An 18,562-nucleotide genomic window follows, 5' to 3' on the forward strand; every position below is an offset into this window, starting at 1 on the left:
ATCCAAACATGTTTTCAGTTTATTACTTTGTACTGGAGCAAATTGAGCCGATGAAATCTACAGAAAAAGTAAAACAGAGGCGGGATCAACAACAAGTTCGTAACCGGTTGGCGTTGGAAAGAATTTATGGATTTCTCCTTCATAAAGCAAAAATTGAACCAATCTTTTACGGATCCTCCCACTTCCCACCATCTGGGAGTGTTTTTTTCTGTTTTCTTCGGAATGACATCATCTCGATATAAACAAAGTGGAAGCCAAGTGCGACATGGGAATCTTTAGTTTTAGAATAACGCATGGGAATTAAATATACATAATTCTGAAACAACAAGTTTCTAGCTTCAAAATGGTGTTCATATTTTTTCACGTCAAAGCAATAATTGGATAATATACATAATTTATTCAAGTTTCCAAAACTGCCCATCAATTGGCTATACAGACGATTATTATCTCATGACATATTCATAGTCGAAAGCAACTAAGGTAATTTTTCATGCTATCAAAATATCTCTGCAGTAAAAGTTCCTACTGGAACATTTTAAAAATCAAATGAAACCTTTTTAAATTAATTGAACCTTCACTGACCTAATTAGAAGTATATGTTTAGGTATTTAAGTCCATGATCTTTTGCAAACCATATTCCTATATTTTGCACACCTGACATCTGAACAAATGAAACTAAGAATATGTTTACCATCCATTATTCAAATATTGGTTTGTTCATCTTTTAACCAAATACAACATGAACTAAACGGAAAAAAAATATTCAAAATTAGAATACTTACAAGTTGGTGAAGTGAAGGGGTTCAAAATAAAAGTAGTGCCATGGCGTACACGATCCCAGCCTTTCTGGTTATCTGAAACAACAAAAAATCGAACAAATTCTGAATCAGATTCTGAAAAATAGTTTTTGATAAAATGGCGGCCGCTTGAGAAAATGCTTTTTATGGCGATTTATACCTTTTTACAAATAGTAAAATTAAAAAAAAAATCGATTTATACGATATGGAAATGTATAAAGATTTATTCACATAAAATTGGAATAAATGGGTTCAGTAGAGCTTGAGAACTTAGCCGTTTTCAGTCCTTCGACATAATTGAATTAGTGTTGCCCAATAGAAGATCATTGCCACCATCTTGTGACAAAACAATCATGGATAATTTTCAAATGACCCAATGTTTTGTCGCTCATTTCTTTGACCTTCACAGCTTTCAAAACGTCAAATTCAAAAATGTTTTTTTTTTCTGGTGCGTCAATGTCGGATGACTTGTCATTTCGGTACAAGTGCTCACTAGATGGTGTATACATATACATGCGTATGCGTATACATAGCATACGCATAATTTGCGGCTAGAGCCGCAAAATCCTCCAACTCGTGGTCTAATTGTATTGTTTGTCACTGTATGAAAGGGCTACATTCAAATATTACCCAGCGAACCAATAATTTCGTATGTAGTGTATGATCCTGAGCGATACCTGTAACTTTAAAATGGTACCTGTAATCTCAAATCTGGAGTCTGGAGTTTTGGGTAAAACATTTGTCCTATATAAGGTTCAGCCTGATCATCATCTTCAATCATTTCAACGAAGTATCTCGGCTGAGACAATTTCTTTGGTTCACATTATTTTGAGCTGCTGAGCTCGAATGCTTGTTTGACAAAATTCAGTGATTATAGCTATTCAGATTGCATTTAGTTCCGTTACTTAAAGAGTGCTTGAGTTGAGTTGGAGAAGTGTACACGAACAAAACAAATTTAGTGATTTGGCAAAATGGATCAAGATATTCAGGTATTCGACGGTTTGTCCTATGTACCTCTGGAGAATTCATCGAAATACTTTGACCAGCTAACGGATAGTTGTAAATCCTATGACATTGGTGGAAGAACGTACACGAAATTGATGACGGGTTCATCTATGCAAATAAGTAACATCTTCGAAACTCACGGGAAAACAGTGAATGGTGGCATGGAGCAACATATGGGAACCGATTCAGTTTACATATCACCTGTGAATACTGTGCCACAACAAAACCTGGTCTTCCCGTATCAACAAACCGAGGGGGAGATCGGCGATAAACAACCATTGCAAAACACTTTCGTAGGAAATGCCCAATCAAATACTATGCTGTACGCGCAGTATCTATCGCCCGACGATGTATCACTACAATATAGTTGTCTGCAACCGGGTCTATTAACGTCTAGCTCCGAATCACAATACCACTATGGAGAGCTACTGTCATCGAACAGTCCACACAATTCGGGCTATACATCGATGGGAAGTATCCTGTCGCATGAGAATAAGCTAGAACCAATAACTACGTATCAACAGGCCGTGGCGAATATTGATGCAGAACAACCGTCACAAAATACAATAGTTCATGATTATAGTATACAACAGACCATGAATACAGACATGAACAACGCATACGGTCAAAGTTTATGGTATACAGGAAAGGGCCAACCAATTTATCTGGTGCCATCAACATCTAGCTCACCACAATCCCACTATGAAGAGCCGTTGTCGTCAAACAATTCACCACATTACGATTATCAGCAGCCATCAACTTCACGGATGAACGAGGTATCTCCAGGTGAACACAGCAATAATAATGTAGAAGCAATGCAACCTACTTCAATGAACCCCATTCCGGCTTCCGATTCAGCTCCAGAATCAAAACAATCCCCCAAATCGACTTCAGTTCTCAGGGGGAAACCCCAAAGGTCGGTAAGGCGCAATGTGGTCAAATACAGCGATTTCCAGTGCAACATATGCGGTGAATACTGCAAAAGCAAGTGTGGGCTGACGCAACATACAAAAATCCATGCAGGCTACGAACATCGATGTTCTCGATGTGGCAAACACTTCGAAACACAAGAATTACTTGACGAGCATATTGCAAAACATGTTCAGACCGACAAGCCGTGGAAGTGCGTAATATGTCCAAGAGCGTACATGAACAAAAGTGATCTCAAACGCCACGTGCAAGACCACAATCCGGCTAGCAAACCACACGGGTGCCCCAAATGTGCGAAAAGATTCAGTCGTGCCGACCAAAGGGATCTACACTTGGCATCACACGAACGCAAGGAGGCGAAACTCGGCCGAAAATCAGGTTAAAAGCGTTAGTGGGAAATATAACTGATGTCATTTTAGTCATAATATGAAACGAATGGATAGAAATAAATAAAATAGAATAAGGAATAAAAAACGTTGTTTTCAATATATTTCCTTGTGATTGTAGCAACTTTATCACAATGTTTTTGCATTAGTAAGACGATTCCGAACCACAAATCAATTGACAATTGAAGGGGACCCTATTCTAGGAAGTCGAAACGAATTCTCGTAACTTTTTTTCGAATGTTGGAATTAAAGTTGAGTGCTGGAACATTTTGGTGATTGGTTAAGGGAGTATTCTAGTCTAGAAATTTAAAAAAACCTTCATGTTTCTGTAGTTTAGAATTTACCCTAGAAAGGACTTCTTGAAAATACTATCATCTACCGAGTCAGAGCCATTTTGGTGGTGCGGTAGCTAACCTGTTACGGAAATAACAATGAACTTCAAACGCGTTTTTCTCGAAGGGCTGGAATCATGTACGCCATGGCACAACTTTTTTCTGAACCCTCTCATTTAATCAGCTTTTAACTATTCTAGTTATTTTTTCTCCGTTCAATTTTTGTTTTATTGTTAGAAGATAGATGAACAAATAATGATATAATGGATAGAAAAATATTCTTTGTTTTATTTTTACGGAGTTCGAAGAAACGTCCGATATTCGTGTCTCTACACTAGAATACCCCCTTAAGGTGTATTTGAGGATGTATCTTTTAATTTTCGGATGTAATTATTATGCTGTTGGCAACTAGATGCGTGAATGCTCTCTCTAAAACCGTTCCTTGCTAAAGGTACGTTTTTCTCAGAATCTAGTGGACTGATCTGGCTGAATTAGTTATCATCATGTAAAAATGAATTATCTAAATTGATGCTTCAATTATCTAGAGTGAAAATTACCAAAATGGCGGCCGTTCGAATTAAAATTAGCTGTTTTGACGTAGGACTACGTCTTTCATTTCTATAATGGGGTGTAAGTTGAAAGCTTCGAAAATGAAAGCTTTACACTGGAGTAACAAGATTTTGAGCGTTAATACCTCCTAAACAAATGAACGAAATGGTATGATAAACACTTCATTCGAAAGATAAAATGTCTACGCCTTATATGCTTGTCACCTTTTGATCCAAAAACTTGTTTCGATAGTCTTAAAATTGCTTTCAAAACAGGCTATTGAAATCAAACCAATCGGTATACAAGCGAGTACCGCTCGGAAATCCACTCAGTTATGATTGCGCAACGATTGAGGTAGGATCGCTGGAATGAATGGATGTTTCCCTAACACAGACTTCAAAACCATGGAGCCTGGGGAAATCGGCATTGCAAAATAAATGCAAGCAGCGGGTACTTTTTTACTCCTCTGCATTTCTGCAAATTGGAATGTTTCCCTAACATAGACTTCAAAACCATGGAGCCTGAGGAAATCGGTATTGCAAAATAGATACAAGCAGTGGGTACTTTTGTATTCTCATGCATTTCTGCCGAACGGAATGAGTTTCCCTAACAAAGACTTCAAAAACCACGTAGTCTGGGGAAATTGTCATTGTAAAATAGATGCAAGTTTCGGGTACTTTCGTACTCGTTTGCGTTTCTGCAAATCGGAATGTTTCCCTAACACAAATTTTAAAACAACGGAGCCAGGATAAATCGGCTTTGCAAAATAGATGCAAGGAGCTGGAACTTTTCTACCCGCATGCATTTCTGCGGACCAGTATGAGTTTCCCAAACACAAATATTAAAAGCAATGACTCAGGGGATATCGGCATTGCATAATAGATGCATGGTGCGGGTACTTTTGTATTCTCATGCATTTCTGCCGAACGGAAAAGAATTTCCCTAGCACAGATTTTAAAACCATGGAGTCTGCGGAAATTGGCATTGTGAATTAGATGTAAGCTGCGAGTACTTTTGTACTCGCTTGCATTTTTGCAAACCGAAATGTGTTTTCCCAACATAGATTTCGAAACCAAAAAGTTGGAAAAATCGGCATTGCAGATACATGCAAGTCAGCAGTACTTTTATACCCCCATGCATTTTTACACTCCAGAAGTCGTTTTGCTAACACGGAGTACAAAAGCGGGTACAAATTCAACGCTTTGGCTCGGTTATTCAAGACTGAATTGGAAGATATCCCTCCATATCGTCAGCTCAGCTCACATTATGTGACATACCGTTTGATGATTAGGCAAAATGTTGATAACTATTTGTTGCGATAACCACTACCATAATGTATGAGTTGACCTAAATTGGGATTTGTTTGCAATTGAATTCGTAAATTGTTTCATTCATTCACTAGTTTAATCAATACACACAAAAGATAACTCTGCGCAGCGGCAATATCCGTGCCCAATGAGGAACCTCCGAGATGCGATTATTACTAATTGAAAAAACACAAATGATGACTAAGCCAACGGCAGTCCTACGTCAAGCTTGCGGTTATATCATAGGTAGAACCCACCCATAGGTTTTTCAACAAAAATCGTTATTTGAGAAATAATAAAAATCGTAGGAATAGAGATATTGAAAAACGGCTACGTAACAATTTAGATGATTCATTTTTACATGCTGAAAAAAAATGACCCAAATCGGTCCACTATATTCTGAGGTAAACGTACCACCAGCTGGAAAAACATGGTTTCAAGAAAAGCTCGGTCAAAGATTCGTACAACAATGCTACTTTCCTTTAGGTGGCTCCAAAGTTTTTGCTGTTACCTCTCATCTAGAGGAAATATCGAATAATGCTTCCGACAAAACATTTCTAAAGCCTCTCGCAAATGCAAAAAACATGTTTTTTCGACTTTCCAGAGTAGGTTCCCCCTTAAATCTGGAGATTAAGCCACATGATGAACTTCCTTGCTGAGAGTGAATCGATTGTGCCAAATGTGATCTAGCATAGTCATTAAGAAAAATGATTTTGTATTTTATTTTTGATATTCTGATCATACACTCGACAAAAAAAATTAGAGGAACAGAGTGCGAAGTTGGAAAATTTCAAATGATTTTTGACATGTTGTATCTTCGTGAAAAATCAACGCATATCGATGAGATGTACATCATTTTGAAGCTACAATTCGTTCGTTCTGAAAGTCGCGTAGCATTTTGTACTTCTGGTACGATTTGCGACTAACTGCTTCTTTAATCTACTTAAAATTTTGGAAAATCGGCTAGAAAAAACGGCTGAACGTACCAATATGAAACGTTCACAGATGTTTAAAGAATACACTAGGCTGAAAATTTGCCTAGAAACATAAGAACTCACTGCGATATTTGCAGAATTACAGTGGATTTTGTAAAGAACAAAAAAATTCTGTTTTTGGCACTTTTTGAAAAGCGATGCAAAAAATTTCAATGTATTTTTTTCGGCAAAGTAACAAATTTTCCTTATATAGAATTTATTGGAGTTTTCAAAATTTGCGCTGCGATGGTTGTTTATTGAATAATTCATCATCAAAGGCGAAGGGGTAATTTTTCATTAAAACTGAAATATCTCTGGGAAGGTCCTACGAACGTTCAAGGAACCAAATGAAAGCTGGTTGATGATGTTAAGTGGATTTGCTGTTGAATTGGTTAGCAAAAAATTTTGTTGGTCCAGAAGATCTTTGAAAAAACAGAAAAATCGATTTTTCATTTCTTCCCGATATTGTTGCCCACTACACCTACACACACCAAGATAAAAATATGCACGTAAAATATTCTAATACCTGAAAGTTGTAGTTTCAAAATGATGTACATCCCATAGATTTGCGTTAATTTATCAAGATGTTACAGCATGTAAAAAATCATTTAAAATTTCCTGTTCCTCTATTTTTGTTGTAGAGTGTATATCGGGCAACAATAATTAATTTGTTCAGAAGGAATGCATACTAACAAATAACATTTCATGTAAATAATGGCTGGCAGCGCACCAATCGTGTCGAAAAATTAAATTGGTTTATGAGTGAAATCACTGAAGAAATTACCCGGAAAATGGCTTTAATATTGGTCAGTGTTGCGACTGAAAAAAACCGTGAAACAAATAAGTTCATTAGCCATAGGAGAGGTTAGGACGGTAACCGTAAAACAGTTACGAGCACAATGATTGATTTTATTAAAACTTAATAAATATATTTCCAGTTTAAAGCTAATAAATACATTAAGCAAAAGAAATGACGCCTTTTATTTTGTTCCCGAACATCCAGTATATATATATATATATATATATATATATATATATATATATATATATATATATATATATATATACATGATTTTTCATAAAAAAACACTTTATTCATAAACTTAAAAAAACATGCGCATGCCATCAGAATGACTTCATGCTGTGTCCTGATTGTTAAAATACGTTTAAAGTATATTCCATTTAGAATTTGGTCACAAAAACTTTCCTATTTTTCCATGAGAAAATAAAGTACAAAATCGATAAGAATATATTCTAGAATAAAATAAATATATTCTAGGTTCTAGAGGAAAAAATACAAGAATAAATATTATCCTTTTTTTTATTCTTTATTTTTGAGACTTTCAGCTTCCTGGGCTGGTTCGTCTCAGCAAATATTATCCTTCTCTTTCTGATAAACTTTCGAGCTTTTCGATGAATACTCATTTTCTGCACAGTGACATTGTCAACCTATCTGCTATCTTTTTCCACCATTTTTCCATTTCAGATGATGATTTTATTGTTTGTTTGTCACACTTCTTCAATTTACGCTTGACAAATATCAATATTTATATACAATCTCAACATACAATTCGAATATCTGGACAACTTGGTGAATTCATAGTTTTTTCGATACAATCAATTAACGACATCCCGGCTGCAATGGCAGCAGGTTAAGTCAGCCAGAGCTTCACTGGACCGGTGTTATCAAATGAACAGCAAAATTATCTTCTGAAGACACTTCTTGTTGTCTATTCATAACTGCTTCAGTTGTTTTTACGTCCCTTTGGGATGTGCGATGGCATTGCACTACAGAAATTCTTCTCTCCGAACTGTACTGGGCGCCGCAGTGAACCACTTCTCCAAATCACGTCCGGAGATCCCAGGATTACTGCGGATGATCTTCACTCGTTGTTTCTGATCATATGATCTACCGGGTCTTTCAGATTAAACGCTCACGCAACAAATTTTAATAACTTCTACAAAAGTTAACCGATTTTTATTTTTAAAAAACGAAAATAAAGCTTATTTTAGGACATTTTCGAAGTGACCACCCCTTTTTTCGATAACGCGTTTTAAACGGTGAACAAAATTCTTCATGCACAACTCTAATATTACGACTTCGATGCTGTTGAAAATCCGAGTTATTTCTTCTTTAAGTTTCTCCAAATTTTGTGGCTTTTTAACATAGCAACAGTCCTTCACGTACTATACGTACTTCGTACTTCCGGACTATACGACGTCCTATTCCGTCCACAGTTAAGGAGGGACCCCGGTCTGGAAAATCAAAAACATTGAGTTTTCGTTCTTTGCATTTTTGGAAAAATTATGCCCTCAGAGATGTTGTCATAAAAGGATTCTTCGATATTTGATTTCGTTGGAAAGAACCGATACCACCAGCAAGGTACCAATTTCCAGACAGCGTCTACTCATCCAGCTGTCAGCAGCGTCATAATCATTCTTCGTGCACTCAAAAAATGGAAAATACATCTTCAAATATACCTTAAACAATAACCAAAATACACGAACACTTCACTTTATTCGTAACATCCGAAAAAATCCACGAAAATTCATTATTTTCCGACCGTCAGGGATCCCCTCTTAAACAGAGCAGGAAAGCGATTGAAGATGACGCGATCTCTGAAAACTGCGCAGAAACAACAACGTTTCATCAGCGGTATGAGGCTTCGCATTTGAAATTGGGCATGAGCATCATGACAGGCAAGACTTCATCTTCCAAAATTTCCCGATAGGTTTCGCCAGTGACTTTGCTATCGATTAAAAAGTACGATTTCGCTAAACATACATGTTCTTGTAAAGTGTACATCTTGACACTAAAAACCATACGATCAGACTGAACGAGTAGCCAAATATTATCGTCCCGAAGTGGGGAATGCATTCTTACCATCGACGGAGCGAAAGTTTTTTTTTTATAAGGCGCTATTCGATTTTTTTCCGTTAGCGTTCAATCTGAAAGACCCTGTATTTCTACGTTTGGTTTGCTTTGCACGGTTCAACGTCAATGATTTCCGGTAACGTTCGAGCACGGTATTTACAGTCGCTTTTCCAAATTTTGAGAAATTTGGCGATCACTCTTCTTGACCGCGTTGAGTCTTTATAAATTTTAACGCCTCTCGCATTTCATTTTAGATTACTTTTCAACGCGTGTATCAATACTGATGAAATTTTCACCACTGGATTAAAAATCCATCCAGTTCATGATAAAATATTAATTCATTAAATTGGAACAACAGTCCTCATTATCGATCTGTCATTTCGTTTCTTCACATTGAAATCTCTTCCTTTGAAACATTCTTTGCATTTCGTAGACTGGAAGAGAAAAAGTAATAATTATTCTCAATTATAATTGGGTATGAAAATAACTAATTACCCTAACCAAACGGAAACATCAATTGTGGCTCCTGTGATTTAACACCATCAGATGCCTTTCTGCTACGTGGAGAGTAAACTCTACGCCAACCATCCTCAAATAATTCCAACTCTGGAAGCGATCATTAACACGTTAAGCCCCGCGTCGGTCCTTGAGGACTGGCACTGAATTTTTCGTTCCGAACCGACAGCAGAATTTTCGTCCGGAGAGTGTCGACATTGGGAGCGATAACAACAAAGTTACAAAGTTCATGTTTAGAAAAGTCCACTACCGATCCGCTGGACTGATGTGGGCCAGATGAAAAGTTCATTGACGGTCCCGTATTTTGGTCGTGGCTCACCATGTTAAAGCTGCTGTCGACGAATTAGGTCACATATATGCGAAAAGTGATTGAAAATTCCCGATAAATGCCTGTAAAACGAGCCAAGGCGGACATTTCGAAGATATGATCAAAATCTTCAAAAAATGATAAAAAAATACATCTCAATAATTCTTCTCAGGTCTGCTTAGGTTGGTTTTCGCTAACGTATATTAAAACATAATAGATTATATAAGCTCCTAAAATCGCAAAACACATTGTCGGTCATATACGCGTTTTTAGGGTACTGACGAGAGAATCTTAATTCGCCACCACGTGTTGAGGTATGCTATAATTCGAAGAGTTTTCTACACATAATGAGATACAAAATATATCGCCGACACATTTGACAAACACGTTTATGAGATGTCGATCAAAAGAGGATTTCGCTCGGTTATCTTAACAGGTGATATCTTCTGACGCCGTGTGTTGCATTTTATGATAATACTCTACGCTACCGGTATCATACTAACATTCCTTCACCTCTCCTGGAGATTTTGAGAACGTAGAGGGTATCGTTATTGACTATTTGAAGTTCGAATCATAAAGGTATGCACAACGAGAAAGTATTTCTACTCCCAAGCGTCATTCAGTGTGCTTTTCGTGCAATTTCATAGGTTCGGATCAACATCTACAAAGTGTTCGGTCTATCCAAGGTCTAGCTCGAGAAACATATAAACAGGACATTACATTACATTACTTTCGGAAAAAAAAAATAAAAATAATTTCAATACAAGTTCACCCTAGAAACACAACAATGAGCATTTAGTGCATGGTGATCTCAACTATGTCTCTCATTGGGATTCAGAATCAAGGATTAAACAAATAGAATAAAAACGATGACCAATTAGCTCCTATTCTTATAATAAAATCCGCTTCATACGATACGACTTTGATTACTTTTTTCAGTGCTTTTACTACCTGCGGAAAGTACAAGGCGGATCTCTATCTTTTCTCGCCACTCTAGCAGAACCAATGTAATCTCAGTTCATTTTGAGGATTACCAGCAGAATATCATCTTTTCAATTTGTCAAATTTATACCCAGGGATCTCGGGTACTCGAATTTGAGTTGTTTCACTTCTATGCTCAAAGCTCCGAGCCAAATCATGATTTTTGAAATCGGTTTGCGGGGAAATGTCCGCAATAGATTCCTTCATAAGCTGACATAATATGAAGAAATTCCGAGCATTAGCCAAGAGTTAAGTCCGAAAAAACAAAATGGGGTACCGAATTTGTACCAGTTCCTCTACCAGTATGACACCCATGCCCAAATTAGATACTACAACAAAGAGTAAAATTTGGGTACTGGTCGGAATTATTTTTAGTTGAAAGAGCAGTGATACATAATTTGCAAGATTTTGAAAGATTTATTAAATTTTCCATGGATCGAGTACGAAATGCCGCTGTGAAGAAGATCTATCCTCATAATTGGATATAGTATCATTATAAATATATAGTTATATCTACTATTGTTACTAATATTAGAATATGAGTTTCCAATCTCTAGTACGCATTAGGTGCTTGTGTGTATGTCGAGTTTAGAATGTGGTTATAATTTTTCCTGTGTAACATACACATGTTCCCTTCGATCAGGGTTGTTTGGAGTTAGAGGTGGGCAAAACGGTTCATTTCAGTGGGCGGCTCAGAACCGCTCGTTCATTAAATCGAGCCGGCTCATTTGAGCGGCTCTTTTTTGAACCGCGGGTCTTTTTTGAGCCGAGACTCTTTTGAACCGTGGCTTTTTTTTAGCCGAGACTCTTTCAATAAGTAGCTCTTTGTGCCGATACTCTTTCAATAAGTGGCTCTTTGAGCCGAGACTCTTTCAAAAGGGGTCTCTTTTTTGAACCGCGGCTTTTTTTTTAGCCGAGACTCTTTCAAAGAACGGCTCTTTTTTGAACGGCGGTTTTTCCAAGCCGAGACTCTTCCGAAAAGCGGCTCTTTTTTGAGCCGCGGCTCTTTTTTGAACCGCGGCTTTTTTTTGAACCGAGACTCTTTTGAAAAGCGGCTCTTTTTTGAACCGCGGTTCATTTCTAAAGAAACGTGGATAGTACGCTCGTTCTGACGAACCATCTTAAATGAGCGGCTCGTGAGCGCTCGCCCACCTCTATTTGGAGTTCTAGTGTAACATGGAGAACAGACGCCTCAAATTTTATGTGAACCGTGACAGACAGAACTATAGCTTTTTCTTGACCTTTTTTAATAAAAAAAAAACTCACTGCTTTGTAATTGAACAGAGTCTGTAGAGTTTTTATTAACAAAACATATTTATTAAGTTATAAAATATTTAAGCATAGATACAAATAAAAATAACTATTCCTTTCAATGATAACACAATATTACATCACCCACTAAAATCCACCTGGCCGGAAAATCTCGTATTTCCACAAAGTCTTATGCATGGGGCTTTGTTTTTTCATCTTATGTCTACAATACCTAACTCCAAACAGGTCATAATAATTATGTCTCTTGAGTTCTATGTTTAGGTGGCAACTTCACATTCCGTTGACCTGGAAGGGAATGGAAAGGTCCTAGGAGACAATAGATCAAAAAGTTAATTATATTTGAAAATCCTATTATCTCCGAAGTTTCGAGAGCCTAAATAGTTAAACGGTGATAAAGTTTTAATTATAATGATGTCCAGGATGACTTCCAACCATTCCGCACTCAATGCGCATCTCTATTTTCAGTAGTTAGAAGGATCTATCAAATTGTGGTCAAGACTATCATAGTATTGAGCACGTTGTTGGGCCAAGTAAATAATTTAGCAACTGAACTTAGCACCCGTTGAGATCAGCTCAAGTTCAGAAAAGACTCTCGAGCCAAATTAAATAACTAAAGGGAAAAAGTTTTTCTTTATTATTTTTTTCATCATAATTGTAACGATTTGTTTCCATCACATATGCTATTAATATTGTGTCTTAAATGCTGGTTGAAAATCCAGTAAAAACCCAGAAACGTAGGCAATATTCGCGTCTCACAAAGGCAATGGAATTGGCCCAGTCTCCAACGGGGCTGAGTTTTCTAACAGTTGTAGAGCCGAATTTGGAAAGGAAACCCGCGTTCCACACACGAGGGTTGTGGATCTGGTAAAGCGCTGAGTTTATTGTTTTGGCGACAGACAATTGACCCAATAAAATGCAAATGAGATTACGAGACTGGATCGTCAGCAACACCGCAATTAGTGCAAAAACATAAATGGATTTCCTTGGGAATATCACGCCCACTACTTGTGAATGCTTTTTGTGTTTTCTCCTACTGGTATCTACCTGCAGTTGCTCCGCGCGAAAGTTAATCTTTTTTCTACACAAAACTCAGTTTGTATTGTGGCCGTCCTTCGAAAAACATAAAGTTTCCTCTGGTTTTTCAAAATGGATAATAAAAATGATTCCATGACAAAGAATATCTAACAAGAGATTTTCATTATATTACCTTAAATTGCACTTTGAGATTATTGGAACTAAATTGAAAAGGTGTAAACTACTGACTCATTGTCGGTAGTTTAAATAGATGCAGCGTACAGAACGTTGTGAGCAAATTTATCAAAGACTTCAATCATGCACACACACACACTTAAAACCACACAATAGTTCTCAATTGAATTAGTCTTCCACAAATTCGGAAAAGTGCTGTTTTGAAGCGATTTATTGAAAATCGCGCGACAACGGCTCTCGCCTGGAAACGTGAAATTTCCTCAAGGTAGACGAAACTTTAAGATGTGTTCAAAGTCCAGAAAGCGAGGAGAGTTTGCTCCTCAGTTGTACCCATATAGGGTAAGTGGGGGTAATTTGGACCCCCTAATCAAATCGCCTAATATTTCCTAACCAATAACGTCTAAATAAAAAGTCACACTGTACACTGAGCTATAATTGTTTTCTCTCAATCAATAATGTTTGATCATTATATTAAGTTTCAAAACAACTGATAAAAACAATATAATAGAATAAAAGAATTGATTTTTGGACATTAGAATTTGATGCGGGGTGACTCAAGTTTGTGTTTTATAAAAAAAAAACATGCTTAGGTTTATGTAAAGTAATTCAGCGTAATATATCAATCAGTAACAGTGTTCTGGGATCGATATCAGTTGTCTTGGCCAGTAGCCAGATCAGAAAAATTGCATTGAGACCAAACAATTTCAAACCTGTATGACCAATTCACCCTCCATAGAATGCAAAAATTAAAATCCAATTTATTTCATTTAATATTGTCAAACGAACAGTTCCGCTGCATCAGATGGTTGCTCTCCTGTAGGCGTACAGAACTTCACTGCACAATACACGAAAAGTTTGTTTAAATAGCGGAAAAAACCTTAAAACCACTATCGAAAAACTTACATTTTTTTAAGCGGACCTTACACGGTCAATATTATTCACAATATGATGACATATGAGAGCATAATGACAGCTGAACATGGCCGATGACGCAGAAATCCGGATTTTCTGATTTTCGAGCATCAATATCGTGACATTTCATATAAATGCATGATGTTGACGTTTTACCTTTCGAACTACGAGACTGTTTGCCAGATTTGCCAGATTTGCCAGATTTGCAAGCGGATATTTGATTTTTGTTAGTTTTTTGTGATTACAATTAAAATTTATAAACTTTTGAAATTGTAGGAAGCATAAATAAAAGCTTTTGGTTTGTAAAACTGATACTTGTAATAGCAAAATACTGTACTTTTCGCGATACAAATCAAAACCTCAAAGTAAACTGACAATGTGGTGGTGAGAGAGTGGATGAAACGTAACGACATTTTAGGAGTTTTTTAATGTTGAGCTCGGTCATTTTTTTTTGCTAGCTAGCGGGACAGCCGCTTTAGTCTAAGTTGTGTGTTTCTTCACACTTCGCTATGAAATTTGGAGAATGAGAAAATCTGGGAAAATCACAGGCGGAAAAACATCATGTGTTAATTCATGGTACTGAGTCCCGATTATCTGCAGAATAGTCGGGAAAACTCACCGCGAATAACGAAAATCGCGGATGATGCGTTAAAGGACCAAAAAAGAGGTGCAAACACGAAAAAAACTATGTTTTATCAACACAAAAATCATTAAAATATGAAGGTGATCTGGTGTAGTGGTTAACATCCGTACCTCTCATGCTAAAGGTTACGTGTTTAATTCTCACTCCCAACATTCTTCCAAAGAAATAAATCCGTTGGTCCAAATGATGAATCAGCCAAAGGATAAAAGTCACTATAATACAGCAAAAAATAAAAAATAAAATCATTAAACTATCCATCTATAAAGTCGTGTATACCAGTGGCTAAATAATGTAATAGCAATACCCTAAAGTTCTAGCCTTCGATCAGATTGGACGTGTTTTCAAATTGCTCGAAGCACCCGTGAATATTTTGCAAACGATTCAGTTGTATTGACCTAGTTTTCCGCCCAGTGTAACGTATAAACGTAAATAAACCAATCAACATGAGTTGCGAAATTTGCTGTGATACCGGAATCAACGACAGTGTCAATTTGTGGAAATGTGCTGGCTGTCCGCGACGATTCCACGCCGCCTGCATCGTCGTACGTCGCAAGAAGATCGTTGACATTACATCATATGTTTTACCGTGCTGTAATAAGTGCCAGAATTACGTACGCGCCAAGTTGGACTTTAGTGAACTTACCAAGCACCAAAAAAAAAAAATTCAACGAGCAACACAATACGGAAGTGATCCATCGGCTGACACTGCAGCAACAAACTGCAAGTGTTGTACATGAAGCCGTCGACAGACTTGAGGGTCAGCTCGCCGATTTGAAAATGGAATTGTCCGCAAATAAAAACAGCAATCTCTATGCGGTGACGATAAAGAATCATATTACGTCACTCATTGACATCGCAATGAATAACACTCTAGAGAATATAGCGGTTTATATGAAATCAACGACGTCGGAATTGAATCGCGATCTCAGCCAAATGCGAGAAGGAATTCAACATCTAGGGAATTTGTCACTGGAAATAGCGGCAAACATTAATCAAACTCCACAGGATAGTCAAGCCGAAATAGAAATATTAGAGGAATTAAGAACATTGTCAGCCGTTATTATATCAACAGGAAACAATGTTGAACATATGCTACCACCTCCACCGGAGTCCTGCCCCAGCCTAGCTGAGGATTTGCGTGCGGAACTTACTCTTCCAATCAATCCCCCATTTTACCCTCCAGAGAACTCAGAACTGGAGAATGGAGCTGGAGAATTTTGGATTCAGCAAGGATATGGAAGCCAGATTGGTCTGAGTATGATGCACGGCAACTCCGTAGAATAAAACAACAACAAGAGTCAGATAAAGCCAGAAAACGGCGTAAACAAAATCGCCCATACAATAATAATAATAATAACAGATACAATGACAGCCCTAACAATGGCAGCAGGAACAGGACCAATGTCAACAATCGTAGAAATAACAACAACAACAACAACAACAACAACAACAACAACAACAACAACAACAACAACAACAACAACAACAACAACAACAACAACAACAACAACAACAACAACAACAACAACAACAACAACAACAACAACAACAACAACAACAACAACAACAACAACAACAACAACAACAACAACAACAACAACAACAACAACAACAACAACAACAACAACAACAACAACAACAACAACAACAACAACAACAACAACAACAACAACAACAACAACAACAACAACAACAACAACAACAACAACAACAACAACAACAACAACAACAACAACAACAACAAAAACAAAAACAACAACAACAACAACAACAAGAGCAATCACAATAACCGAGGAGATACCAACTAGACGAAAAAGGAGAAATATAAACACAAAGTATCCGATTTGGTTTCATCAAAACATAAAGAATCTAAAAAATAAAAAACAGAAGGCACATAAAATTTATAACAAATACAAATCTGACGCTAATCTCGAAAAATATCTGAACATTTGCGAACAGCTCAACGCAACTCTTAAAATCGCTTTTGAAGATTACAACTTAAAAACAGAGTCGGACATAAAGTCTAACCCGAAAAGTTTTTTTAATTACATAAAAACAAAATTAAAAAGCAATGGTTTTCCATCACGCATGCACCTTGACGATACCGTGGGGAATGACCCAGAAAAAATTTGCAACCTTTTTGCAACATTTTTTCAAGAAGTTTATATTGAAACAGCTGAGGAGGGCCGAGATCGTGACTTCTTTGCATTTCTTCCAGAATTTCCATGTGATGTTGGAGTCAGAGAACTAACTTACATTGAAATATTTGACGCATTAAATAAGCTTGATGCCTCAAAAGGGCCAGGTCCTGACGGAATTCCACCGGTTTTTATAAAAAATTTGGCATCTGAATTAACTCATCCACTTTTATGGCTTTTCAATACGTAATTGGAATCAGAAAGGTTCCCAAAAATATGGAAAAACTCTTTTCTTGTACCTATATTCAAATCCGGTAATAGATCCGATGTAAGAAATTATCGTGGAGTAGCAATTATTTCTTGCATTCAAAAACTCTTTGAAGCCATAATAAACCAAAAACTTTTTCAACAACTAAAGACACGAATTACGAATAAACAACACGGTTTTTTCAAAGGACGATCAACAACAACAAATTTGCTGGAATTTGTCACATTCACTTTGAATGCAATGAATAATGGTAATCAAGTTGAAGCTCTATACACTGACTTTAGTAAGGCTTTTGATCGTGTTGCTATACAATTACTGCTTCTTAAACTTCAAAAAATAGGGATAGAAGTCAAGCTATTGAAATGGCTTCAATCATATTTGACTGACCGCACGCAAATATTAAGGTTTAATGGGAAAATTTCAAAACCAATATTTGTTACATCCGGAGTTCCTCAAGGCTCTCATTTGGGGCCACTTTATGTTCATTTTATTTGTTAATGACGTTTGCGTTTTTCTTAATAGTGTTAAGGCACTTATGTACGCAGATGATATGAAGCTGTACATGGAAATAAAGAATGATGAAGACTCTCAAACATTCCAAAATAAAATTAACATAGTTTATAATTGATGCACTAAGAGTTTATTACAGCTCAATGTTAGGAAATGCACTTTGATGACTTTTACGAGAAGAAGAACACCATTGAACAATGGTGTCAAGCTGGGAAATCAACCCATCAGTAGATGTCAACGAGTAAGAGACTTAGGCGAGGTCTTAGATTCAAAACTAATCTTCGTTGACCATTATAATACAATCATCCATAGAGCAAATAATATGTTGAGCTTCATCAAACGCTTTAGTTACCATTTCCACGATCCGTACACAATAAAAACATTGTATATAACATACGTCAGATCAATTCTCGAATACTGTAGGATTGTATGGTCCCCCTACATAACTTCACACGAAGACAGAATTGAATCTGTATAAAAACAATTTCTATTATTTGCACTTCGTAAACTAGGCTGGTCTTCATACCATCTCCCTCCATATGAGGCACGTTGCATGCTAATCAATATGAAAAGCTTAAAAGAACGTCGGAACTCTGCCATGATTCTATTTATTATTGACATCATATTACAACGAGTGGACTCAGAAGAAAT

General features: G+C 36.8%; 2 protein-coding genes across 2 annotated transcripts; both read left to right on the forward strand.

Annotated features, from left to right (window-relative positions):
- Window positions 1-1,768: 1,768 nt before the first annotated feature.
- LOC129774092 (zinc finger protein 236-like) lies at window positions 1,769-3,115 on the forward strand. Its single transcript, XM_055777790.1, has one exon. The coding sequence runs from the start codon at window positions 1,769-1,771 to the stop codon at window positions 3,113-3,115; it is 1,347 nt and encodes a 448-aa protein (XP_055633765.1).
- Window positions 3,116-16,418: 13,303 nt separating this feature from the next.
- LOC129774093 (ataxin-8-like) lies at window positions 16,419-16,784 on the forward strand (the record flags this gene model as incomplete). The annotated part of the gene is made up of 1 exon (XM_055777791.1): window positions 16,419-16,784. A coding segment is annotated over one exon (366 nt), but the record flags the coding sequence as incomplete, so codon positions are not given.
- Between the last annotated feature and the right edge of the window lie 1,778 nt (window positions 16,785-18,562).

This window comes from Toxorhynchites rutilus, chromosome 3, assembly GCF_029784135.1.
Source record: "Toxorhynchites rutilus septentrionalis strain SRP chromosome 3, ASM2978413v1, whole genome shotgun sequence".
NCBI classification, from domain to species: domain Eukaryota; kingdom Metazoa; phylum Arthropoda; class Insecta; order Diptera; family Culicidae; genus Toxorhynchites; species Toxorhynchites rutilus.